The sequence below is a fragment of the Pipra filicauda genome, unplaced genomic scaffold, assembly GCF_003945595.2.
Source record: "Pipra filicauda isolate LSUMZ 115617 unplaced genomic scaffold, ASM394559v2 scaffold495_size435866_pilon, whole genome shotgun sequence".
NCBI lineage: Eukaryota > Metazoa > Chordata > Aves > Passeriformes > Pipridae > Pipra > Pipra filicauda.
This window is the reverse complement of record NW_024104637.1, coordinates 235457-262553: the sequence shown is the minus strand read 5'-3', so window position 1 is coordinate 262553 and position 27097 is coordinate 235457. Positions and strand designations below refer to the sequence as shown.

At 43.6% G+C, this 27097-nt stretch overlaps 1 protein-coding gene across 13 annotated transcripts in view; it reads right to left on the bottom strand.

Annotated features, from left to right (window-relative positions):
- Positions 1-27097, bottom strand: part of ANK2 (ankyrin 2) — a 261559-nt gene that overhangs the window by 167853 nt on the left and 66609 nt on the right. For 5 of the 13 annotated variants that reach the window (XM_039386617.1, XM_039386619.1, XM_039386624.1 and 2 more), the window contains exon 1: positions 823-955. The exons of 2 other annotated variants lie outside the window; for them this stretch is intronic. In XM_039386617.1, coding sequence (XP_039242551.1) covers positions 823-906 — 84 coding nt within the window. In that variant the 5' untranslated portion in view covers positions 907-955. Of the gene's footprint in view, positions 1-822; positions 1215-27097 lie in introns of those variants that run through there. 6 more of the 13 variants (XM_039386612.1, XM_039386608.1, XM_039386627.1 and 3 more) reach the window with 2 other exon arrangements.

Here is a 27097-nt window from a genome sequence, read left to right as displayed (position 1 = left end):
CAAATTCTATGCAAAATGAGGGACTGAAGAATTCATCGGTGAATATACTTGGTAAGGATTAAATTCTTCTTCACCCCGCAAGCAGCCCCCCCAAATTTCTAGAGTGTAACCCATGTTACACCAATGGACATAAAAGAAGGGGGGGACTAACTGTAGACCCGTTTATGTCATAATTATGCAGCACACCACAGACATCTTTCCTTCCTCCTAAGGGGGAGAGAAAGCCCAAACAGAAATAAATAGCCGCCTGCAATTAAAGCCATTAAAAAGAGATTACCTCAAGCAGGGAGCTGAAGCAGCGGGCACTGCACGCTGCACCTTGCAAATCAACCATTTGTGACAGAGACTGGACACACGGGGAACGTGCCCCGGGAACTGGGTGTGGCTGGACAATTCACATTTTTACCCCGGTACTTGTGGCTAACATCACTGAATTACCGCGGATGGCACAACAGCCAGCGATGTACCCTTCCAAGATCGTTTACGGCACGACCTAAGAAACACCTCCGGCAAAATCAACGGAAGGTCTATAAACCCCGCATATCTGTGCCGCCTGAAGGAAAAGGGATGGCAGCACACGAGCCAAGACCCCCCCCCCCCTTCCGCCAAAACAAACCGCCCGCTCCCTCCGGGGCAGCATCCCCTGCCGAACCACGCCAACTTCCACGGAACGAGAAACGCAGGAACCACCCTCCGGCTCGGCTATCGCAGCGCTGCGGGTTCCACATGGAGACCCTGCCCGGGGAGAGAGCCCGCCGAGCACCGGCAGGGCAGGAGCTCCGCGCCCCCCTCCCCGACCCCCGCTCCCGGTCCCGCTCCCACCTTCTTGGGTCTCTTCCTGCGCTGGCTGCCGCCCCCGTTGCACTTCTCTCCGCCGTCGCTCTTCTGGGCCGCCTCCTCGTTCATGCTGCTGGCGAGCGGCACTGCCGTGCCATGCAGGCTCGGCGCCCAGCCCCAGCCCAGGGTGGCACCGCCGGGGCCGGCCCGGGGGCGGGCACAGCGGCCGCGTTGCCGTGGTGGCGGCGGCGGGGCGGGGACGGCACACCCCGCGCTGCCGGAATCACCCACGGCCGGGGTGGGAAAACACCCTCGGAGCTCATCTCCCGGTTCCGAGCATCCCCCCCGCCGCGGGCAGGCGCACCTGCTGTCGCTAGAGACCAGGTTGCTCCGAGCCCCTGGAGCTTGGATGCTCACAGGGGTGGAGTAGCCACAGCCCCTGCGGGCTGTCGGTGCCTCGCCGGTTGTTTTTCTCTCCACCCAAAATGAGCTCTCGAAGGCTAAAGTCGCATGGGAAAACGCACAGCGTGCACTTCTACTTCATCAGCCAGACAAAAACTGCAGGGACGGTGTTAAGACTGTCCCTGGCCAAAGGTTATCATTTTGCTTTCTTTGAATAGCAGAACCAAGAAACAAAGAGATTTGTGGAGGAAAGAGGCTGAGAACGAAGTATTGGGTTGTGTCCTCCTTCCTCAAAAACTAAACAGCCCCAAAAAGTCACCAGTGCTCCTCCGTGCCTGGTTGTGCTCAGGGAAGGAACACCCTGTGCTTCCCGGGCATCCCACACCACAGGATCACAGAATAATTTGGGTTGTAAGAGACCTGAAAGATCATCTCATTGCAACCTCCAGCCATGGGCAGGAACACCTGCCACTATCCCAGGTTGCTCCAAGGCCCGTCCAACCCAGCCTTGAACACTCCCAGGGATGAGACATCCCTGTGGCATGAGGTGCAGCTCACCCCGCCTCCCTGTCCCCAAAGCCACACACGGGAACGAGGTGTTTGGCCACAACTGTAACATCCCCGAGATGATTCAGCGGCAGCACTAGAGCAGACAATGGCAGCGTGATTGACACAGCACAAGGCGTTAGTTTGTACTACTAAAATAAATCACCTCCTCCTCGGTTTGGAAGAACAACACAGCAACGTTCACATGTAAATGCATGTGAGAATTGCAAACGCACTCTTCTGTTTCTTCTGGTGAATACTCAAGAAAAAACATTATACCCTTCCACTTACAACTGAACAAAACAGTCAAGTAACTTGCCCTCCTTCTCAAACAGCAGCGAAGGCAGGGGAACAAAAGAAAAAAACTCCCTTTAACTGCTTACTCAGCAGAGGAGAGGCTGGAGAAAGTGGAAAGGACCCAATGAGGCATGAATTTGCTCTCCCACAATCGCCCTGGCTGCGAACACAACGAACATCTGCAGCACAACAACAATGTGAGCAGTGTAACAATCTGAAATCCTTTTTTTTTTTCCCCTTTGCTTTAGAGTGGCTTCTTTGTTACTGCAAGCAGTAGTAAATTCTAGACTAAAATGAGAAATAACTCATGTAAAAGCAAGGGGAGCTACAGATCTCGGAGAAGGCGGGTGCTATACAACACTGCATCTGTTATGCCATAATTAGAGCTGCAATCACTGTCACAGCAAGGATTTTGGGGAAGACGTACAACAGTCATTTGTTATCAGCATCAGGCATCCATGGAATGCATTTGTGAACCTGTAGAGATGTGGCCATTCTTTTAATTTGCAAACAAGACTGCTCTGCACACACATGCTGGTTTTAGAGAGAGAGGCCATCTCCCATTTCTCATTTTAGTTCAATTTTACACAAATTCTTCCCCCTCCCCAGCCCTTTCTCATAGAAAACTAAGTCTTTTACAGTCTTTATCTGATATTGTTTATTCCTAGTAAGTCATCCTTGGATTAAGGCAGATTGTTCTAGTAACATGGTGATGATGTACTGTGTGTTTTCTTCTTACAAGGTTTCTTGTACAATTAAAAAAACAAAATCACTTATATACCTGAAAGTGAATACGAAGAAAACTTCAATCACACAAGATCGTTCTGAAAACCCAGAGGTGATGGGGCAGTGGTGTAAAGGGGATGAAGAGCACAATGTCTCACTCAGCCAAATCCATCACTTCTCCCTCTGTCCCTAAAAGAGAGGGGACCTGCTGCTACATTTTTAACTCTGTATTTACTCTGGTCTTCAAGCTGGAAAAGAATAAGGACACGGGATTGCAGGAGACATCCGTGATAGCCAGGAAATGAGTGGATTTTCCCAAGAGACTTTAATGATGGAAGAAGGCCTGATGCCTGGTGAAAGGAAGGATTCTCTGAGAGTCACTGTGAGCAGCAAAAGGGCAGCACCCAGCCAGGGCTGGAAGGTGTGAGGGAGGAGTGACACAGAAACACACAGTTTGAGGATTTTCCATTTCCATCCTGAAGCTGCACACCTGTAACCTGATCATTCCCTCATTTCTGTCAGCACACAAGAGTTGGACTGTCACACCGCTCCCTGGGAATTCAAGGTATGATGCAACACTGCCCACAACCAAAATATCAGAGAAGCCTATTGTGACAAGTATTTCAACTACAAAACCATCACAAATTTATTGAAGGATGACAACCCTATTAACCTCAGCTGCTCTTCGCTCCTGTCCCCACATCCGGAGCGCTCACCTTTGGCAATACAGACTTGGGTGCAGTCAAAGAAAACAAGTGCTCTTGGCTCAGTAACATTTCCCACCGTCCCAGAAATCCAGCATGACACCTAACAAACCTAACCCAACCCCACAGGGAATCACAGCTGGTGTCAACTGCCAACAGGTCTAACAACAGCACAAAATCAGCCCTAATAACCACACAGGCTGTCTCAGAAGTGCCCAAACACCCCAGTCAGTCATAACGTTCCAAACTGCTGAAGGCATTCCTCACCACTTAAAAGTGGTTAGGAAAAAAATACTGTTAAGCTGTGTAATGCATTCCCCTCACAGAATTTATTAACTGAAAATATATGTAGATGTAAACTTCAGGTATGGGGAATTGCACAGGAGTGATTCTGAACTCACTTGAAACACAGCTGCAGTCACATTCCTGATCAGCCCTCAGCAGTTTATAAAAGGGGGATCAGATCTCCAAACCATATCTATCAACCCACCAAACAGGATCAATGGCTGGTAATTCATTATGAGCAATTCCCACGAATGAGGGCTCAGGTGAGCAGGTAGATCAGTGTGTGTGTGTGGAATTCCCACAGATAGATCCTGTTGGTTGTGTTGTTTCCAGGCTGTATTCATTACACCTAAATCCAGGTGCTTAGCTCAAGTGCCTTAATCCCCCCAACACCTGAAGGACCTTCCAGCCTAACAACCAGGTTAACAAGTGGACAATCACCTCCCTTCAGACAGCTTTCTTTCCAGGGGATTCCACCCCAGCTTAAACTTGCTTTACAGAGCTGCAAACAAATGACACAGAAGTGTGAAAGCAGCTCCCTGAAAGCTCTTGGGAAACGTGCTGGCCCATCCTCTCCACAAGCATTGCCAGAAGTTTCCTGCAGTATTAGAGGAATCACTTTAATCTGATAAGTGTGGACGGTCAGGAAGGGCTTCCTTACTGAGTTTTGCTTGGGTGTTTTCCAGCCCCAGAACCCTCACTCCCAAATTTATTCACATAGGCACAGAACCCAAGCTAAAGGAGAATGTCCCTGCTGCAGCTGCTGGCAGATGTCACCAGCCTGCACTGAGTGCTGGGATGCTGCAGTTGGGTCACAGCTGCTGTACAAGAGATCAGCTTTATCACTACCTCTGTCAGTCTGTCACAGGCTTTCCCAGAGTCATTCCTTTTGATATCATTCCCAGCTACTTCCACAATTAAAAAATTTAATCCTACAGGGCCAGCTCTATTCCCACTGAATTTAACAGCAGCAGATCCACTAAGATGTGTTAATTCCCACCACTGCAACAAACAACACCACTTAGAACTTCATCTTCCAGTTCAACTAGAACTTCTTTCTACACTCTGACTTTACTTCAGACTCTGCATCCGTCCTGCCTGTACCTTTTCAAAAAGGTTAAAAAAAAATAAGATAAAACACTGTCAGCAAGTCAGAACACTTCCACATTCCACAGTTTGCAAACTGAAGGCTCAGGGGGATCTTATCAATGTGTCAAATACAAATGGGAGACAGTAAAGAAGCTGAGACAGGCTTTTCTCAGTGGTGCCCCGTGGAGAGAATGGGCATCAACTGAAATGCAAGAATATTTATTTAAACTTTTAAAAAAATCACTTTAAAAGTAAAGGAATGGATTACCTAGCTAGATTATGAATTCCTAATCCTTAGATATCCTCAAAACATGACTGGTCATGGCCCTGAGCAACCTGTCCTGGCTGACCCTGATCCGAGGTAGGGATTGGACTGGATGATCTCCAGAAACCCCTCTCCACCTCGCCTGTTCTGAAAGCAAACACTGTATTTGTTGCATCCCAGCGGTTAAAGGCATTAAAATACTCAGCTATTCCAGTTGAGCTAATTGCAAATATTGTCATTCTTAAAATGGGGACACCTACATTCTGTCAGTGGCTTCAGTGCTTATTATCCAACCCCCTGTAAATGTCATGTGCTGCAAGTGCTCAGTGTCTACTCAGCAGTGCCACAGATAATCAGCTGGGATTTTATCGACCCACCCCTACAGGAGTTTCTGCTGGTTACCTTGAGCTGAACCCTCAGCTTCCATCTGGCCCACCCTGATAAGACAGGAACAATAGAGCCGAGCAGAGGGGGATGAAAAAGCTGGCTATGGTTCACCACTGAGTCATTAAAACAAGCTGCAACAGCAAAGAGTTAAACTGTGCATCTATTTACTTATATCAGAAATATATCAAAAACTGAACAAGTTATTTTTATGATGATGAAATGACTAATAATACATATCATCTCATAGATAAAAGCATTCCCTATTTATTCCCTCCTCAATGAACAAAGGACAAACACAAAATCCTAATAAGCAGATTCCTCTAACCAGGTGTTATAGCTTTCCATTAAAAATCACAGACTGGTTTGGGTTGGAAGGAACTTTGCAGACAATCTCTTTCCAATCCCCCTGCCTTGGGCAGGGACACCTCCCACTAGCCCAGGTTGCTCAGAACCCTGTCCAACCTGGCCCTGGACAGTGCCAGGGATGGGGCAGCCACAGCTTCTCTGGGCAACCTGTGCCAGAGCCTCACAAGGAAGGATTTCTTCCTAAAACCTGACCTAACACTACATGTCCTTGTAGAAAAATACCCCGCTGTGTTTAAGTACCGGAATGTCACAGAGTTTGCATCTAAAACACACAACAAAGTTATCTTTCTTTCATCTGGATTTCTGTTACACAGCCACGACTGACCTGGCAATTCATCTTTCTCAGGACAGCTGAGAAACAAGCAGCCATCTTCCAAGAAACACATAGACATATTGAATCACTTGGCTCTGTTCCCTGTTGCTTCTGTCCTCTAGAAAAGTGTCCTTCCATGGAAGTGGCAAGGAACTATCAATATTTAAGGTTTTTCAAATAGGGTTCTCAACAGTTTTTAAACATTGATGAAAGCCAAATCAGCGCTGCCGTGTGCTGGAATGAATGGGAGACTATCCAAATATCCACTAAAAATTAAGTAATGCACAATGCAAATTTGCCTTCTTTCTGTTTCCAGAGAGACATTTTTCTACTGTTTTTCTCACTATTGAAGTCAAGCCACCACACTCACCAGACAAATGAAATGAATGTCTAAACAAAGAATTAACTTTAAAACAGTGGGTTATTTTAACACAACACCAAGTTACTTTGTCCCTCAATATTCACACCTCCTAGTTGCTGTGATTCTACTGTGTTTCTGCATTAAAACACGAGCCAAGTTTTACAGATATGGTTGCCTGTGTAGTTCAAAGTGCTCCACAAAACACGTACACAGCAACCATTCCCATACAAACCGACAGTCAAAATACAGATTTAAAACACGTTGGAGCGGGGAGGAGGAATTCCTGCCCTCACTTGAGTTGTGCTGCACATCAAACAAATTAAAACCCATTTTCTGCCCGGCGGGAGCCGCAAATTGAGCGTTTGCCTTATCCATCCATCTGGGATGGGGATTGAGGGGATGTGACCTCCCTAACACCTCTGTTGTGAAGACATCAAACTTAGGCAGGAGAAAAGGCTCTTAAGTCCCCTGCAATTCTCATGCAGGTCACGTGCTCCATGGCGATTGCTATAGTAACCAGACACTTGCCATGGAGACTCGTGAGCTCAAAGCCTTCTTCTCCCATGCCTTCAATTATTATTCTTCAGATAACTGTTAATTTATGGTTTATTTTGGAGTAAAGGAGTTGAAGGGGTGTGGGGGTTTTTTTGCCTTCATCTGGCAAAGCAAAGACTACCAGAAATTAAATGTGAAAGCAGCGATAACAGAAAGGGAAATTAGAATAAAGGTTTGTGTCAGAGGATTTATACAATACAGTATCTGTATCGTGCACCATGCACACACTGCAAGAGAAATGTGTCATGTTTTCAGCAGAACGTAACAAAACAAAGAAAACAATTCATCTTTTTCTACCCAGATACTCAAGTGACTCTCCAGGGTTGAAAATACTACAGGCGTAGCTGTTAATTATGATTGTTACATACAACCTTTTCTTGCTAGGTACTGTTTTCTATTTCCTGTAAAATATTCTGATCTAACTTCCACCTCTTGGATTTGATGTTTTTGATACTGCCTCAAGATGAACTTGAAACGTTCACCCGAAAGGTTTTACATCTACATGCTTTGGTCACAGTGCACCAAAAGGGCACTGAGATGGCAACACCAGGGAAGCAGAACCAGGACTGAATGTGGGAATTCAGTCCTGCTGGTGCAGGAGGGGCAAAGAAATTACACCAGAGGTTGAAAAAGGGGAGATGGACAGAAGAGTCACTGCCTCCCAGAGCCTCATGTCCTCCAAAACCAGGGGGAAAGCTCGAGAGGAGCAGATGGTTGGCTACTGTTCCAGAAGTAAGGAAAAGCAAGAGCAAAGGTATGCAGGTAACCTGAATTCTACCTGTAGTAATGCTTTATACACTCCTTTCATGTCTGTTATTTCACTAGAACCACCTGGCTCCGAGGGCAGAGATGGACACACTGAGAGATCAACAGGAGCTACAGAGAGAGGGCATCTGGTATCTGATCTGCAGATGGAGTGAGAGAAATTGGGAGACACGGTGTAGGACAAGGAGCAGAACAGCCGGGGCAGCCCATCAGCACAGCAGACAACAGCATTCCTGCTGCTCCATCTGTCCCCTCCTCATGCTTCATACCAGACAGGTGCTTAAAAACAAGCTGTTCACTGCAAAGCTTCTCACTTTCTGGATGCTCATCAGCCACCTTGGGATCTTTTCTCCCAAGGGTTAAAAACTCTCAGGGTTAATCAAAGCCAAGAGGGGATCAGCGAGGCGGAATACGCTAACTTGGAGAAACAAAACTCCCTGTTTTCCTCAACTGAGGGTCCAAACATAGCAAAAAACTTCTGAATATCATTTATATCCCTGTCTTTCAGCATCCCATCCCCTGAACAGGAATAACTGTGTCTCTCCACTTAACAGAAACATTATGAAAATGAATTAATTATTTTCCACGCACTGGTTCCGACTTGGATGAGCCCAACAGATGAGCCCCCAAGGGACTAATAATTCTGCCTTCAAAGGGATGTTTAAACAACATGTTGTAAATAAGGCCTGGGGGCACAAATCGAGCAATGAGCAGGAAACAACCTCTGGAAAGCTGGTCATTAAACATCTATCATTATTTTGTGCATCGAAAGTAGCAGGGAGCTGGTGGAAAAAGTATTAGGGGCATGTGTAATTGAACCCTGGATCGTGATGTACAGACAGGACTGGGTCAAACAGAGGATGCAGAAGCATCTCCTAACTCTGCACTCTCTGTTAACTCCTCTCAGTGTAGTTTTTAAGTACATGCATATATATAAAAAATGAGAAAGAACTCAAATATAAGAGGATCAGAGCAGGAGATTTTCTGATCTGACAGTCACTGCTGTTTCCAGAGATCTCATCTCTCAGGTAACATGATATCAAAGCCCTCATTAGAAACCTGCTGAAAACTGGAAAGGGCTTGCAAGAATTACTTCAGAAGGAAAAGGTTAATTAGCTGAAAATACATATTCCATGGACAAGATGAGGAATTGCAAGCTCTTCTAACTTAATCCCAGCACCAGCTCCTTTGGCTTTCATCAAGCATCACCAAGCCAATCCCTGACACCCCAGGAGTGGCTCTGAAGCCACTGTATCCAACTGCTGGTTTTATGCTGATTATTATTACTACAGTTGCATGACAGAATCCTTTAAGCTACTCCACAGGCCTGTTTCTAAAGACCCATGGAAGCATCACAAAATACCACGCCCCTGAGAGCTGCCTCTCCCCTAAAAAGCTTCCCATTCTCTGCCTGCCTGTACTGGCATCGCCCTGCACCCCATCTTTTCCTGCCACATTGTTCCATTTTCAAGTTTTTCTTGCCTTGGGCGGGGGAAAAACAACACATTTCCTCCAACTTCCAGAGAAAAACTGCATGTCTACATATTTAGCAACAAAAACTGGAGTAACATTTAACAAAGAATGTGTTCTTCCTTAACTGTAAAAGAACACTTTGGCACACATCAAGCTGACATTCTTCAACTGAAAACCCATCCTGTTAGAAAATATTCTCTTTGGAACTGTACCAATATGTACTTAATGAAATACACATTTTAAAAAAAACTCAAAAGGGCTTCCTTTTTATTTTCACCCACAGTGATTGTACTTAGTAAAAAAATATTTTTAAAATAACCACTTTCACAATATTAGGGGGGAAACACAGGAGTTATAAGGTGTTCTCTTTGTGTTCAGATAAGACACCTGGTACACAGAGATGTTCAGGTCCTCAGTGCTGGACTGAAGACAAGCTCAGGCCGAGGCTGTGGTGGGGTTTTTGGGGGATGTGCCTTCACCATCCACAGGTAACAGGAGACCCCCCCGGTCCCTGAGGGTGCTCTGAGTTTCAGATGACCCTTTTGCTCTGCCCTCAGCCAAGTACCACGTTCAGGGAAGTTTTAATTCACTCGAGCATTTAATCACATTTAAATGTTTTTCTGTATTGTGATGATCTTACAACAGAAGCTAGAGGGGAATAATTATAAGTTACCTCCTACAGCAGCCTCTAAGTTTGCCTGTCCTACAAATTACAGTGTACAACGATGAAAAAATAATTTCTGTCTAGTTTTTTTACCTTGATTTAACCACCCCTGAAGTATAAACATTTTTAGGTCAGAATTCTTACACGTGCACGAAACCAATGCTGCTCGTCCTTTCTAAGTTGCACTGGATAGGCAGGACTTGCTCAGGACATACAACAATTCAACAAGCAAATGATATTTAATAATCAAACCAACGATGTAAAAGGAAAAACATCATTTTAACATCACGACATGCTGCCCAAGGCAGAGCTGCATTTTGGAAACACACTGGAAGAGACCATCATTTATAGCTGACACTTCCTCCAAAGAAACTACCAGCACCTTGCATGTCCCAGCCTTACTCTCTGGGATTCACCTTAAGGAGGTGGCACTTCTCTTACCCTTTGACAATTAACACTCCCACGGTGAGTAACAGGATGAATCACTCTAGCAGCAGCAAAAAACCCAAAGTTCTCAAGGAAAATGGTTCCACTGTCTATTCTTCTGCCTTAAAATAGGTCTTTCCTTCACATGCCATACTGTGAACAGCCCAAATACATTTGATCTTAGAATAATTTTGCTGTTTATAGTATCCTATGCCAAAGCATATAAAGCAGGGAATGCATTTATTTTTAACTCTCTGTCTCGATAGGGAAACTCTGGCAGTGAAGAGCAAGGACAGTCTCTGGAGCGCTGTTTACTCCAGAGCCAAGCCTGAGGGGTGGCATGGGACACCCCACAGCTGGATTTGGGGAGGCAGTGGGGTACAGAGCCCCCACACACAGCAACTGGAAATGATTTTCACATCTTCCTCAATACATGCTCTCCCCAAAAGCTGTGCTGGCGTGACTGCTGCCCACACAGACACTCCAGGCCAACCTAACTCACTACTTTGGGAAGGGGGAGAAATGTTCTCCCTCTTGTACAAAACAGGAACGGGGTGCAGAGGGAGGGAAGACACCTCTGCTGTGCACACCAGGAGCTCACCTCAGTTTTAAAAATAGTAATAGTTAAAAAAAGAAGCATCTCCCTGTTGAATCCTGCATTACTGTCAACTTCTCTTTAAACATGACTTGGAGATAGTAACTGTTTTGCTCCATTTCTGGTGGTATTTGACAGAGGATTGAAAAGTCCCACTTGCAATGTCACTAGAAATGGAATCTGGGAGGGAAGAGAAGGCCACCTGAGGAGCCTCATGGCACAGGGACCTCTGCTACACTTGAGACAAGAGAGTGGAAGATGCTGGGGTCAGTCCAAGCACAACAGGAATCCTCCTCCTGGTGCAAAGAACCAAAAGAAATCGAGAAGAAGAAAAACAGAAAGCAAATAAAACTCAGGACAGTTCTACCCTCATACATAATTGATAAGACACCACGAAGCCGATGCAATAAATGAGTTGAACCCAATTTTAGAGTGAATCTAAACTCTGAAGAAAGACCTTTTATCTCTAAACTCTGGGTTATAAACACGCTGCTTGCAGATCACAACCAACACGTGCAATTTGGGGAGAAAAAGCCTGAAATATTTGAGTCCAACCAAAGCAGGGCACAGATAGCAAATCTGGATTATAATATGAAAGAGTAACTTGCACTAAAATAAGCAGTATACTTTTAGCATGTGTTTTGTTGCATTTTTATGATTGAGATATATCAATAAAGGCTTCTCTTCCTTCTGCTCCAAAGTCAGGATTCTTAATGAGAACAGGAGAAGTATAAAGTGGCTTTAGCATTTCTTTCCCAGAAAACCAGCTACAATAGCAAAGACAATTTTGAAACCCAATGCCATTGAAACATCAGAGCTAACAGAACACTCAGGGCAACGATTATTTTTAACTCTCTGTAACCGTAATTGCTAATTTTCATTCTGGAAACGTACACAAAATTTCCACACACAGAGTAATCCAAAAAGATAAACAAAACATCTTATGTAAAATAAATGGATGCCTTATCCAGCAAAGACCTGAAAATATTTCCTATTGGCAGCAAGAATACTTGTAAAAGTTGGAATGTGAACCAACAGCTGGGAACAGTTATCTCCAGGAGCACCAGCCTGGTTTGCAGGCGTTTCGGAAATCAAGGCACACAGTGGCATCCATAGGTTTTCATTTCCTCTGTGATAAGCCTTTCCCAGGGAGAAAACTCAGCAGCATTTCTCCCTGCCATACTTTGAAAACTACTCTGAATTTCCTAAGTTCTCATTTGAAGGGGCTGAAAGAGACTTGAAAGCGCAACAGTCGCCAAAACATGGAACCCGCCTGGAACAGTTTCTTTGGATACATGTCCAGTATAAAGATAAGTGCCACAAACATGCAAACACACAAAATATCTTTTATTACAGTGAGAATAATGAGAATAATAATCTTAGCAAAAAGAATCAAAACTGAAGAAGATAGAATATAACTACCTTATTGGGTGGCACTAAAAGAAATACCAAGAACAGGATTCAAAACAGCATAATATTAATTAGTAAACAGGGATCTTAACACAACATTATAGATAACTGTTAACAAGATACTGGTTAGTAGAAAGGGGAAATTAAAGAGAAATACTATGAAATTATTTATGTAACAATATTCAATAATAAAAGGGGAATTAAAGGAAAACTAAAAGGATATTAAAAAATTTGTTTTCTTGATTGCTTCCTATCACTAAACTGTGCCCACCCCCCCAGCCAGGCAGGGCTGTCAGGATCTGCAGCAGCTGGTCGGTGCCCATCCCTTAGCGGGCGTCCCCGCGGAGCAACACAGGCTCGGTGGCAGGATGAGGATCGCTCAGCTCAGCAGTCCTGACAGCCCATTTTATCAGCTCCACATTACACCACGTAGGGCCAGGACGTAGTATAAGGTGGGGCCTGAATGGCAGCCAAACACCGCCCGATCATGGCCTGATGGCAACAGTCTGGGCCTGCCCTACTTGTAAAGGTTAATCTCAGACATGAAGATTTTGCTCCAGCAAAAAAGCTTTAGTTAATTTTTCACTTGGTAACGAGATTTTGTTCCTTCTCTGTAGTATTTGTAATTTTAGAAAGGCACTCTGTGTTTGGAGAACATTTGAGAAATGCAACAAGTCAATTTTGTAACTCTTTGTTTCTCGGTTTCATGGAAAGGTTTGCAGCATGAAAACTTGGATATCAACTTTGAATGTAATACAGGAATGGTGAAAAACAGTGAAAGGCAACTGGTAAGCACCATTTCCTGACATAGAATTTGGCTTATTTCATTTTTTAAAACAGAAAACCAGCTTGGGTGGTAACCCACAGGGTTGTATTACTCCACTTGTACATTAACATCAACAGGTAAAACACAATCATCTCACATAGGGTTTACAGGAAGAAAAGGGCTCACTTTTACAAAGCATATATTTAAACAAAGTTCATTTGGGGGGATAACAACACTGAACATGGTCTTGGTGAAGGCTTTTATTACCTCTTTTTCAAGCAATCCCCACAGCTGAGTGCAGTCTGTTGAATCCATCAGAGATGAAGGTGACCTCTGCATTTTCATACTGTGATTTCCTAAGTTGTATGAGCTCAGCAAAGTTAAGGACTAGTGTGCAACACAAGAGGAAAATTAGGCTTCAAGTCCTTTCATCAAGCACACCTCAAGGAGAAGGGATCTTAAATGCAGATAAAAGTATTACCACTGCATATTTCTAGCTCATCTTACCACACAGTAGTTTAACCACATCAAAGACTGAGCTATTACTGCTGTTATTAGAGGCCTGGAGTGAATTCCCACAGGAAACACCGACAAGGCAGTTCTCCCACAGCCAGCTCTGTATTATAACGGGACCCCTTCCCTCCAGAGATGCTTTCTCTGTTGTTGTTCTCCCCAGTCAATAAATAGCTCTTCAGAACACGAACCAGATCTGTCCCCCTGCCCACAGCTGCTGCAAAGGTCAAGCTGCTCAGAAGATCGGTGTTTTGAGGAAGAATGGACCCAGGAATTGCAAAATTCAGGAAATGTAAAAACTCCTGAAAGGAAATATCCTCCCAGTAGGCATCACTCCACTGAAGGCAGAGGAAAACCCCAGGTGGGCTGAGGCTCAGGACAGCACAGTTCACATTAGACTAAGTAGAGATTTAGAAGGGCCAGTCCAGCCCTGGTGTTCTTCCCTACCATGTTTCCATGAGCCCCATGAACTTTGAAAGCATGAACTCCAGAAAAGAGTGGGAAGCCCAAGACTGTAGGAGGCGTGTCCAGGGGTGCAGGGGAAGCACCCAGGGCAGGGAAGCCCAGGGGACATGCGCCGGAATCGATAACCTCATTGGTCACATGGTTTTAAAGGATAAAAAGAGCGCCGGGTTTGAAATAAAGTCTCTTTGATCAGCACCTCATTGAGGAGCAGACTCCATTTCTTTATTATATAAAGACCTCATGTGACACGCGGCGCCTGAACAGGGACTTAGAACCTACACTGGGCTAGAATAGAAACCTCTCAATCAGGGAATATCGGTGAATTCCGGTTATCGTACTCATTTTTAGAACACGGGAATTTTTCACCGAACAAAAAAACCTCAGACATCTTTAAGCCGTTGCCTCAGCCGGTACTGAGAGACTCAAGTTAGTATAGAGAGCTCAAAAAAGATTAGGGAAAGTGCACAGGAACAGAGAAGAAGAAAAAAGAAGACCGTAGAAGCCGCAAGACCTCGTAGCCACCTTCTGCCGTCCCGTGCGTGCCTGTAGCCGCCGCGTGAAGCCTCCACGCCGCTGAACCAGCCACAAGAAGCGCCGCAGACCATGAGGGAACTTCACGCCGTCACCACCGCCGGACCGCTGCACCACGCCGGGAGGTCCCCCCGCCATCTGCCGTCACCCTCAATCCATCGGAGCAGCAGCAGAGATCCGGGCGACAGCAGACGCCGCCCGGAACGCCAAAAAGAAGGAAAGCCCTGAGAGAAGAGCTGACCCAGAAACAGAAAGGGAAACGCAGCAGCCGCGAAACAAAGGACCTCCGCACACGTGCATCTACAGCAGCAAGAGTGAGGTAAAAAACACGGGAAGCTTTTTCTCCACCGACATTCCACAAGACACAAGCGCATTATCTGTCCTGCTAAGCCCTTACCATATACAAGCCACACGGGCTGAACGAACAGAGCTTGTGGGTTTCATTAAAGCAGCAGTCCCAGAGCTGCCACTTATAGAAGCTCTGCACGTAGAAATATGGGACAAGACAGGAAACCTTGTGAAACTAAAAGCAGCAGTGGCATGGGTAAACCCTGACACAGGACAACGGGGACGAGAGGTACAGACCCTGAACCAAGGTTCTGTGCAGGTTCTAGGACTGGCTGCCATATGTATTGCCTTGGGAAAGTTTTCTGAACAACCTGTAAATATTGTTACAGATTCCTGTTATGCAGGATTAGTGTCCCATCTCGAGAGTTTATTTCTTCAACATGTTGCTAACCCTTCACCTGTAGTTTGAAACATGTTCTGTATGGTTTCTTGTCAATCACAGAAAGTCTGATTTTTACATAATGCACACAAGGTCACACACGGAAATGCCTGGACCAATAGCTGAAGGGAACTGAGAGGCTGACAAAGCAGCAATGTTTAACACCATACCTAGAGTCTTAGAGCAAGCAAAATTGTCTCATTCATTTTTCCACCAGAACACACATTCACTGAAGAGACAATTTCAAATAACAATCAGGCTCGAGACATAACCATGTTATGCCCAGACTATCAGCAAATCGCACCCATGCCATCTCAGGAAGGCATTTAAACCCCAGAGGATTAATGGCAAATGAGATTTGGCAAACAGATATCACACACATAGCTGAGTCTGGTACATTAAAATACGTACACGTCACAGTTGACACCCACTCCCAATACATAACTGCCACAGCACACACTGGGGAAAAGGCCAAGCATGTAATAAGACACTGGTTCAGTTGTTTTGCTACCCTTGGTACCCCAAAACAGATTAGGACTGACAATGAGCCGGCTTTTATCTCAGAAGAGGTAAGAAATGTCCTGTAAAATTGGGGAGTTTCTCACACCTCAAGTATTCCACACTTACCCACTGGACAAGCAATTGTTGAAAGGGCACATCACATGCTGAAAGACATATTAACTAAACAGAAAAGGGGGGAATCTGTCTGTAGCCCACAAGAGCATCTGTAGAAAGCCACATGTAAGTTTTTTAAACTGTGACAGTGCTGAAAAAAGCAGGCACAAAAGGCAGCACAAGCCCCAAGCTTTCGCCTCTCCCAAACCACCAGTCACAGTAAGAGATCTGATCTCAGGGCAGTGGATGGGACCGATGGACCTTGTGACTTGGGGGCGAGGTTGTGCCTGTGTGGATGCAGGGAAGGAGCTGAAATGGATTCCTTCCAGGTGTGTTAGACCCCACCTAGGTACACAACCACAGCAGCGAGAACCAGAGTAACGCACAAGTTATAAAACAATTATGTTTTAGTAATAGTGTTCATGTTTCAGGTTTACATTTGAGGATGACCAGTGTGGCAAAATGCAGAGGCTACACAAAATCCACGAGTGTGTGTATGATGAATGGAATGACAGCCATCAGTGAATGTGTGTCTGAACGAATAAGAGAATTGTTTGACTGGACAAGTGCCTTAAACACCAAACACCTCACAAAAATAACACTACTTCAGCCACATGGTCACTTTACGAGAATTTAGTTTGCTAAGTATACCCCGTTTTTGAAATAAAGTTGAATTTCCCAGTTATTTAAACCTTCAGATTAATCAAGGTTATAAGTCTATGCACGGTTGGGCTAAGGCCCCTAGGTTAATAAAGTTATTTTTCCAAGTTGCACTACCCCTTAGAACTATAGGAAGGTTTTAAAAGGTTTACAGTAGATGCATAAGAAGCCAAAGCAAGCGATGCGCTGGGTCATTGCGAAGCTATGGTAGTTTATAATGTACTGTTCTGTTATTTGCACTGTTGTTTTTGCACTGTTTTCGTGACCATCTGAAATAACTGAGAAGGGGGTGATGTAGGAGGCGTGTCCAGGGGTGCAGGGGAAGCACCCAGGGCAGGGAAGCCCAGAGGACATGTGCCAGAATCAATAACCTCACTGGTCACAAGGTCACGTGGTTTCAAGGGATAAAAAGAGCGCCAGGTTTGAAATAAAGTCTCTTTGATCACTATCTCATCGAGGAGCAGACTCCATTTCTTTATTATATAAAGACCCCACACAACATTCCTACCTAGGTTTTTTTGTCATTAAAAGTGTTTCGACTTTTGTTTAATGCCTCCGGTCCTATGTATCTTTTTTTTCCCCCTACAAACTCTCCCCTTCTTCCCCTCATTCCATTTCCTCAAGTTTCCCTTTTAGCTGAACTGAACCCAAATAAATACACGTGTGTGTGTGTGTTTAATAATAACACGCAGGGAGTGTTTACCAACCCTCCCGCAGCTTGTTTGTTCTAGGCCTTCTGTTGCCCTGTGTGTGAATCATCCATTTCGGGCAGCAAATTCTTTCGGAGAAGCACTGCCTGTTGTTGTAAACCCGTACAGTGCCCAGCACATCCAGCCCCATCCTTAATTATTAGAACAACTTGAGCGGCGCGCTGGGTTTCCTCACTTCTGGAATGCTGGCTGCTGGCTTGGTGTGCCTTCACTTCTCTAGTAAATGCCCTAGAGGGAAACTGCAGCAGGAGCAGCACGGGAGATCGAGCAGAGCTTTGTGTTGGACACGGAAACTCTGAGAGGAGCCAACAGAGACCAAAGCAGGTCCCACCCTCCCCTCACAGAGCATCGTGCACAGCTCCCAGCAGGGCCCTCGACATCCCCTTTTTCCCAGATGAAATGCACAGTTCCTGTGAACTTCCACACCAATTTCACGTGGTGAAATTTTGGGAAGAAAACCAAGCTCTTTCCGCACAAGCACGAACTGCTGAAATCCAAACCTTGGCAGAGGGGTGAGGGAAGAGGAAGGAATGGCATGTTCCTGCTCCCAGACGCTGTAGGACACTCTGCCTTCCCTAACAAAAGCTTCTTTTCATTAAAGGGTGGAAAAAAAAATCCCCTTTTATTCTCCAGCCTTTGAAGGGCTTACATCATCGCTTCTTCAATTGCAGGATTTCAGGGAAAACAAGCTGTCTGCAGGGCTGGTCAAATGACTGTCAACTAAGAATTCCTGCGAGTGTTTAATCTACCCTCTCTATTAATTTATCATTAGGGCACCTTCTAATAATGACTCATCTAATGAAGAAACAAAACCACAGCAGAAACCCTGCTCTTACAGTATGAGTTACAAAGAACCTGGGCATCTCTCCACCAAAGAAGTCACCATACCTTTTTTTTTTTCCAACCCCCTAATTAGCCCCAAGGTTTCCAAGGGAAAATGGCCACAAGCTTTATATATGGCAGAGAAAATATTTTAACACCAGCCTTTCATCCTGCACATCAAAAAGACAATTTCATCATCACTTTTCTGTCCAACAGCTGCCTTGAATGTGAAGACAGGAATTATTTGTGAACAGGAACGGAATTAATATGGGAAAACATAGTTGCACCAGCCCTGTGGGTTTTTTCCCCTCATAATTAAGTAGTAAGTATATTTTTTCCAAAGATCTCTGTTATGATTCGTTCCTTTTTGACAAACCCATGTAACCCAACAGCAATACAGCCTCAAGAACCTGACCACACATTTAGTTTTCAGCAGGGAAATCCTATGCTACACACTGAGGGAACCTCCAAATTAAGGAAAATTTGTGGTTTACAAGGAACAAATAAATTGTGGTAGCGATTTTTTGAACAGAAGGCTCTAAATGTGATTCCTCCCACAAGTCATTCCACCTTTGTTTTACTATTTCTACAGCACAGGCTGCTTGAAACAGCTTAATGTACCCAACAGCACCAAGTCAAGGCAAAGTCATTACTTCACCTACTTTTCCTGTCACCAGGCTAAGAAAATCTAAAAGCTACAAGTCATTTTTCAGGCCTCAAACAACACAGGGCCTTTGGAGAACCAACAAAATCAGTTTTGAATGTCAGGCTCAACACTGTGTTTTTTAGTTGAGGTTATGCTGAAACCCCATAGTGAGTTACACCAGTCTCTCCTCCAGCCTGGCGGAGAAGTTGGAGGAGTTAACAGACTAGACTTGCCCATAAAATTTCCATCAACACAGTCCTAAAGAAGAATTTCAAAAGGGTATTTCTAGAAAAACAGATTACTTGGAAAATGAAAATTTCTGCTTTGTGTGAGGTAGAAATAGAGATGCATGACATGCAGATGTGGCTGAAGAGTTCACTCAGTCACGATGCCTTGAGGTTCTCTGATTAAAATGTGTTTTGTTTTGTGGGGTGAGTTTGGTTTGTGGTTGAGATTTTTTTTTTAGAAAATTCTAATCTGTTGAAACAAAAACTTTGTTTGGGAATTGTGGTAACCGAATTTAAACATTAACAGTATTCAGATAGAATGCTATCAGCAGAGAACATTCTAGAATTTAACAGCTTTAAAATGTGTATTGTGCTTGTATAGATAACATGTATTATATATAGCTTACATACATACTTGTGCATATAATATCTGTGACAACATTATATTAAGAAACCAAATCAGAATCACACTAGCATTTTTTCAATCAGAAGACAACAGATCTATTTTTTTCCAGTTTGTTTTAAAAACTATTTTTTGCCAATTTATGGTAACATGTCAAAATTTCTCAGGTAATGCAAATTTTAAGTTTTAAGCCAGCTGAGAGCCCTTTTTCAAAACAATGATAGTCTTTAATGGTGAGCAGAGCAGAGCTGGAAGCTAAGAGGAGGATTTGGTCTGTTCACGGGTAGGTGAATATTAAAACTCCATTTTAAACTAAGATCTCCTATTATCCATGTCACGTGTGTCACAAGGCAAGTCAACTTCTGACCTGAAAGAGCCTTTTCAATTTGTGCATATCCACTCATCCCCCCAGCTAAAGCTATCAGAGGATCATTTTAATGTCAATGTACTTCTGAGAGCTGTCAAAGGGTCAGTAAATTTGTGGTCACTGCAATAACGTAGCAGAGCCCACCCATCACAAGATGGGAAATGCTCTGCCACTGATGCAACTGTTTAATCTACACTAACAAATATCAGCTAGGACTAACTGTAGCCTACAAAGGGGAACATCAGACCCCAAAAAAAAAAAGCAAATCAACTTCGGCAGACACAGATATAGACATTCTTAAAGGTATTTTGTCTGTGAAATTAAACTCTAGTAAGAATAGTTAACTGAGGTGAGCAGTAAAATAACAGGACTTACTTTTGGCTGCTTATTGCCACAGAATAACCCCCACCAACGACCACAATCCAAATCTCTCAATGTTACACTAATAAAGGAGAGTGAACATAAAATGGATGTGCACTAGAAACAGCCCTTGCACGAAACCACAGGAGATTTGCTTCATCTCATCACCTGGAATGAAAAACTTAAACCACCAAGCCAAGGGATAACACAAATGCAACCTGATTATTCGTATGGTTGTCCCTGCACGTGTCTGTCTCCGACCCGGCCCCTCAAGCACTCCCTGACTTCACACAGATGCTTTCTTTGCCCTCTGGACCAGACTGTTTAGCAAACAAAGCACATGAATCCTGAAGGATTTAATAAAAGGTGTGCTCTGGATCAGAACACTAAGGCTGATTTTCCAATGTGACACAGGTAGACACTGTGTACTTATGAATTCCGACTGATTGCAGGGAAAGTTTTTCATCCTGGCAACACGGTTGCCATGGTGATCCCAGCTGATCTGATATTCTTAGCAACCACTCCTGACTCTCCATCCCCAGCACTCCCTGCTTTCCTCCAAGGCTAAGCTGCGTAACCTCTTTTCTAAAACCCCGCCAACCACGAGAGCAGAACCATCAGGGCAGCAGGAGCTGGGCCCTGGAGTGCCTCTTCCACAGGTCCCCACCTGCCACACCAGTACCAAGAGCAACTTGCAACTGGGAGAACAAGGAAAGCAAGTTTGACTTCTGGCTACCGTGCAGGAAAGAGAGAGTCACGCTGAACCTGTTCAGCCAGTGCTTTCAGATCCTCAGGACGCAAACATAACAGCACTGATGGTCTGTGATGCTCCAAGACCATGAAAATCCACCTTAATATTTCACACCCATCATTCCCCTGGCCTAAAGTGTATTAGATCAAGTCAGTCTAAAAATGCATCACTGAAATCACACAGGTGAAGCTTTGTGGACTTCATCTGAGAAAGAAAACGGGCACAGTACTAACACTAGAGGTGGAAGGGAAATGGATAAGGTGGTTACGACTTAAACACCGCTTTGGACCTGCTACTCAGGACCAAACCTGGATGTGCTGCCACCAGAAGTACTTGATAGTGCCAAGAGAATCAATTAGACGTGACTGACAACTGCTCCACAAAGCCTCATGGACCCACTGCTCTGTTCTGGATTGGTACTCGCTAAACAGATCACTTACAAGACCCATAAATTAAAAAAAACCACAAACACTGCTCAAAGCAAGTATTACTAAGCATAAGACACGTGCCCAGGAAATCAGACAAAATATTTTGCAGTTTTTGATACACATGTCCAACTCTGATCTTTAAGGTTTAACCTAAGTGTTTCTACAGAAGCAGCCATTCAGGGGGGCCTCTTCCAAGGGAAAGTTTGCAAGCTGCAGGCAAACAAACAGAAAACACAACCTAACTGCACAGTCTGAAATGAGAGAGCCAAAGAAATGTAATTTAGGTCTCCTTAGCTCGATTTCCAAAAGCCAGAGAATGGCAATTTTCAGGTAAGTAGGTTCTCACAATGTCAGGTTACATTTTTTCAATTGCTGCAGTAAATTACAAGTCTCAGCTAAGATCAGGGAGCAAAATACATTCACACTACGAATGGGGAATAAAAGACTGTCGCTCAGTGAGGTTATTCAGTGTTCCTAGACTAGCAAGTTCCTGATAAAGTTGTGGCTCCCTTCCTGAACAGACTCCTCTGAAAGTTCCCTGCCGTAATAATAAGCACCCCTAGTTTGTCACCATGAACTCTGCCACTTGCAGGAAACACTGCAGGAGGACAACAGCTGTCTGCAAAGATCCTGATCTTGACCCCGTACCAACACAGACCCAGGGCAACTTTCCTCACCTTTCCAGAATCCCACTGGCTTGGCCTCAGTAGCCGTGAATAAAACGGAGATTAGGCTCGACAGTTCAGTTTTGCTACTTTTTAATCAGTTGCAAAACAAGCAGAATTCTGCCAGATGCTCAGTTATCAAGGCAGAGAATCTGATAAATATCAGCTCTGCTTCTGCTTTACTTCTCCATTTCCTGCCTGTTTCTCTTCAGAGGGACCCTGGGAAGATGCAAGGCACGGCATTGCAAAGAGCCCAACAGTATTGTGTTTACTTGGCCAGATTTTGTGGGCCCTTTCAAGTGTGCTATATATAGCTGATTATTTTGCTTTCTAGCCTAGAAAAGGAAAATCACAGCTGACACAGATTTCTTCTCAGCAGTTGCCTGCGAGCCCTGGCTGCAGATCTCCTCCCGCAGCACCAAACTGCGGCTGCAGGTGCTCTGACCCAACGCTGGACATCTCCTTGTGTTGTTCTCTGCTCCAAAATCGAGCCCAGATAACAACTTGGCAATGTTAGAAATATATATCAGTGCTCCAGGTCAGATACCAGCTTATTGTATTTGCAATGTAACCCAGCCACAGAACAGATTCCACAGAGCATATCATATTAACCAGTGGGCTTAATGTATTCTGCAATCAAAGCCAAGGCTGCATAAATTGCAGTATCCAATTTATACACACAAGCTTTTTAACTCTTCTTGGTTTTTTTTTTTTTCCCTAAGACCAAAGAAATGCCAATTGACAACCTTTCACAGTTATGTCACTTTGATGGAGCCGAGTCAGAACCCCCATGTGAGGAACCCTTACATGATTTATTCAGGTCATTTCCATTCTCAAGAGGTGAAAAGAGATATTTGAAAGATTCCGCCTTAAACACGGCAAATTTTCCTTTTTGAACCTTTTAAAAGTGCTTTTAATAAAGTAAAAGAAAGCTGAGGAGGCCACCATCTACCCAATGCAATTTATCCTCCTTACTTTCAATAACCTCCTTAATAAAGCTCTGTTTTCCAAGGTGAGAAAACGTTAGGAGCTCTCCATCAGCAGCATATGGTGCATTAAACAAACTTGCTCATGTCACACAGAAAAAAAAAAAAAGGGTGCTAAAAGAACATCATGCTTGCAACTCTATAAACTCAAGCAGTAGGAAAGCCAGAATTACACAGTTTAAATCTGCCCTTTTGTGTATCTCCACATTGTTTATCACAATACTATAGAATGGAGGCTTTTTTCTGTAAGATCCAAGAGTAATTAGGGGATGCCTCATCCAATCTCCATTTCTTCATTCTATTTTTGGTCCTATTCTTTCTTTTTTGCTGTTGTTTTTTATTGGGTTGTTTTTTGTTTTTTTTTTACACAGAGTGTCTTTGTCCAGCATCAGAGCTGTTATTGCCCCTCACCCAGTCCACGCACACCCATGGATTTTTTTTTTACCAGTTTGAATGGAGCCTTATGTTAAAAATAATAAATCCATCTATGGCACAAGCTCCTGAGCTGTGAAAAGCCTGCACCCAAGTCTTGAATGGTTATTTTGACATACATTCTCTCAGTGCAAGAAGTTAATTCTTCTAATCCATAATATCTGCTGTTGTTTATAGATACAAGACAAAGGATTTACAATGGTTCTTTAATTCTAAGTCACTGTAACTAACAGGTTCAGAGATTTTTTTGAAAAGAGAATTAGTGTGCACTTATACTTGATTTCTGGAACCCCCTGACCAAGCAAACTCGGGTTTTCCAAGACAGCCTTGAACTTCATTGAGAGGAATTCCTGTTTAAAAAAAAAAAAACAGGCCCACCACTAAAGGAGTTTCAAAGCATATTTTACTCATGCAGAAAGAGAAGAACTCCCTTAAATTAGTGAGGGAAGATTCTCAAACAATCCCTACAACCATAAACCTTAAGCTATAATAAAATGAAAGTTATCTAGTTCATATGAATTTCTCAATAAAAATACTCTGAGACTTATAACTCAGAATAAATATTTTTTAACTGGACAGAAGCCTGAGATTTCTTCCCTGGATATTCTGTGTCTGCAAAAAGATGCTAAATGACCTACTTACTGGATCTTTGGGAGCAAACAAGGGATGGTGGTATTAGTCTGGAGTGCCTGAGTTTAAAAAAAGAGAACCAAAACAAAAACCCCACAGTGCCTGACTAACACTTATTTTCAGACTACACTTGTCAGAGAACTAAAAGGAGGAGATGGGGCTCTCCCCAGATTTTTAAATGGCTTTTTTTCTGCCCATTTTAATGATTCAGGATGTCAGTTTTTCAGCAGCTGTTAAGCCTTGAGCCCTAACCCAAAGTGAATAAATAAATACACAAACACAGGGAGATTTTTTATAAAAACCCATTTGGGATATGTCCTATATAGCTGAGAGAGGCTAAGATTTCATGCATATTTAGCTGAGTTACTCTAAAAGTTCCTTGATAGCAGGGATACAATGGCATGGGAGTCAGAATAGATCAGGCTGATTCCAAGGAGTAACCAAAGCATCAAGGCCATGGCAGGAGGGGGGATGAAGCAAAGGGATAAGAATGGAAAGACTTGTTAGAAGAACAAAGAAAAATCAGACAATAACAACAGTTGTGAGGAACAACGAGATGTTTACAAAGCAAAAAAAGAAGTGTAAAGACTAACCCTGAAGGGAGCAGTTATGAGATGACAGTGCAGACAGTATTCTCAGGACACCAGCTACGCTCTCATTAAACTATATATAAACACTCAAACAACAACTCAGCAATCTTTTCAAACCTTCCAACTGTTAAGAAAATACTCTAAAGGGAGGGGAAAAGTGAATTGTCTTTGGTTTTCTTCGTATGGAAAATCCCACCAGGCAAGCAAAAGCCACAGAACTGCTCTGCCATAAAATACTTTGTAATAAGAATATTCTATAGTACTATTATTACTGTCAGCAAGCTGTAACTCGGCCAGCCTAAAAATCTAACAGCAACTAAATAAATCCTCACGATGGATTTGTTGTTCCCTCATACCAGCCCACTGTTTCTGATTATTTTAACTGGCTACTGTTCACAAAACTGTATTTAGGGAAATTAGCTATGTCATTTATTGCCTAATCATGTGGTCACATGGATCATATAAGTGAAATTAAAGGGAAAATACTATGGATACTAATAAAAGGGTATTAAAGGAACACTAGAGGATATTAAAGGTTTTCTTTCTCTGTTGCCTCCCATCACTACACTGTGCCTACCGGCACAGGCAGGGCTGTCAGGATCTGCAGCAGCTGGTCGGTGCCCATCCCTTAGCGGGCGTCCCCGCGGAGCAACACAGGCTCGGTGGCAGGATGAGGATCGCTCAGCTCAGCAGTCCTGACAGCCCATTTTATCAGCTCCACATTACACCACGTAGGGCCAGGACGTAGTATAAGGTGGGGCCTGAATGGCAGCCAAACACCGCCCGATCATGGCCTAATTAATGGCAACAGTCTGTGACTGCTCTACTCGTAGGGCAAGAGGTGAGTTGATTTTGGGGGGCCGTTCACTCTAATTACTCAATGCAATAACTGAATTAAGGTGAAAATACTTTACCTGTAGGCATTAATGGTGATTAAGGTGATCAGAACTCCCTTCCCACCCTGCCCTAAGATGAACTGTACAGAAAAAAACCAGGAATTTCAGGACATGTGTAGGACCCTGTTCTCCCTTCCCCCGGTTTCCTCCTTCCACTAATTTCTCTCAAGACATTGAAAAGGCTCGTTGAAAATACAGCTGAGTGGGTGATATAGTATACTCAGGTTTGGTTCACATGAGATTTGACTGGGTCAAAAGATTTCTTCAGTAAATTCTCATTTCCCTTGGAATGAGATCTACATACTAATGGGGAACTCCCGGTGCTTTCTAAGATGAGAGATATTCACATTAATGTTATTCCTTTCATTTTTTTATGTATTCTTTCCACTGAGTTGCTGCAGGGAACTTAGGGAAGAAAATGCTGTTTAAGAAACAGGGTAAAATTTTGCTATCACAGCAACATAGAATAACTCCTGAGAAAAAAAAAAAGGCAGGAATTCTCCAGTACTCCCCTCACTGCAAACTGAACTGATCCCGAGCCATGTCTTGTATCTGTGAACAACAGCAGATATTCTAGATTAGAACAATTAACTTCTTGCATTGAGAGGATGTACGTCGAAATAACCATTCAAGAGTTTGATGCAGGCTCTTCACAGCTCAGGAACTTGTGCCATAGATGGATTTATTCTTTTTAACATAAGGCTCCATTCAAACTGGTAAAAAAAAAAAAAACATGGGTGTCAGAGGATGCTCCTTTTGTTCCATGTAAATAACCTGGAAGCTGATCTTTGCCTAAAAATTTTCAGCTAAGACTTTGACAATTCAAGTTTTCCAGCATGTTCTGTGCTGTGTAACTAACATTTGCGTTGCTCCGCAGAAATAGGTCAAGGATCTAATTGACTCACTTATAATTAGTCTATTAAATTGGTAAGCAATCTTCCCACAAAACTTTTTGCTTGAAATGTGTCTGTAGGAGTAAAATTGTTTCAGCCATTCTAGTCTGGTAGGAGCTCAAGTCAATTGAACTTATTCCTCAAATTCAGGAAATCTCATTCTACTGCTTCTCTGGCCACACACAGGAGAGTGAGAAATACAGAACATTCTATCAATGTTAATTTGTAGTTACTTCACTATTCATTACATACTTACAGTAACAAACCACGTCTTCATAACTTTAACAGGCATTATGTTATCGGAGATTTGTAACTGTCTGAGTAATTATTTTGGAATTATATATATGAAAACAACAGTATAACTATACCGCCAGTGCGAAGAGACACCTTTCTCTTCCACCATTCTCATATCAAGAAGTTCACAACCCCCTAAGGACTCTCAGAAGGAAAAGAAAAAATGAGGTGATGAACATCACTATAAAGTGAGTAAGGTCATATTCAAAAAAAATCCAGAACAGCAAAAGCCTTGGGGATATTAATAATGCATAGCCAAATATCCCAAAATTCAAAGGCCTGTCAGAAACCATGCAAGCCCAAGTTAATTTTGC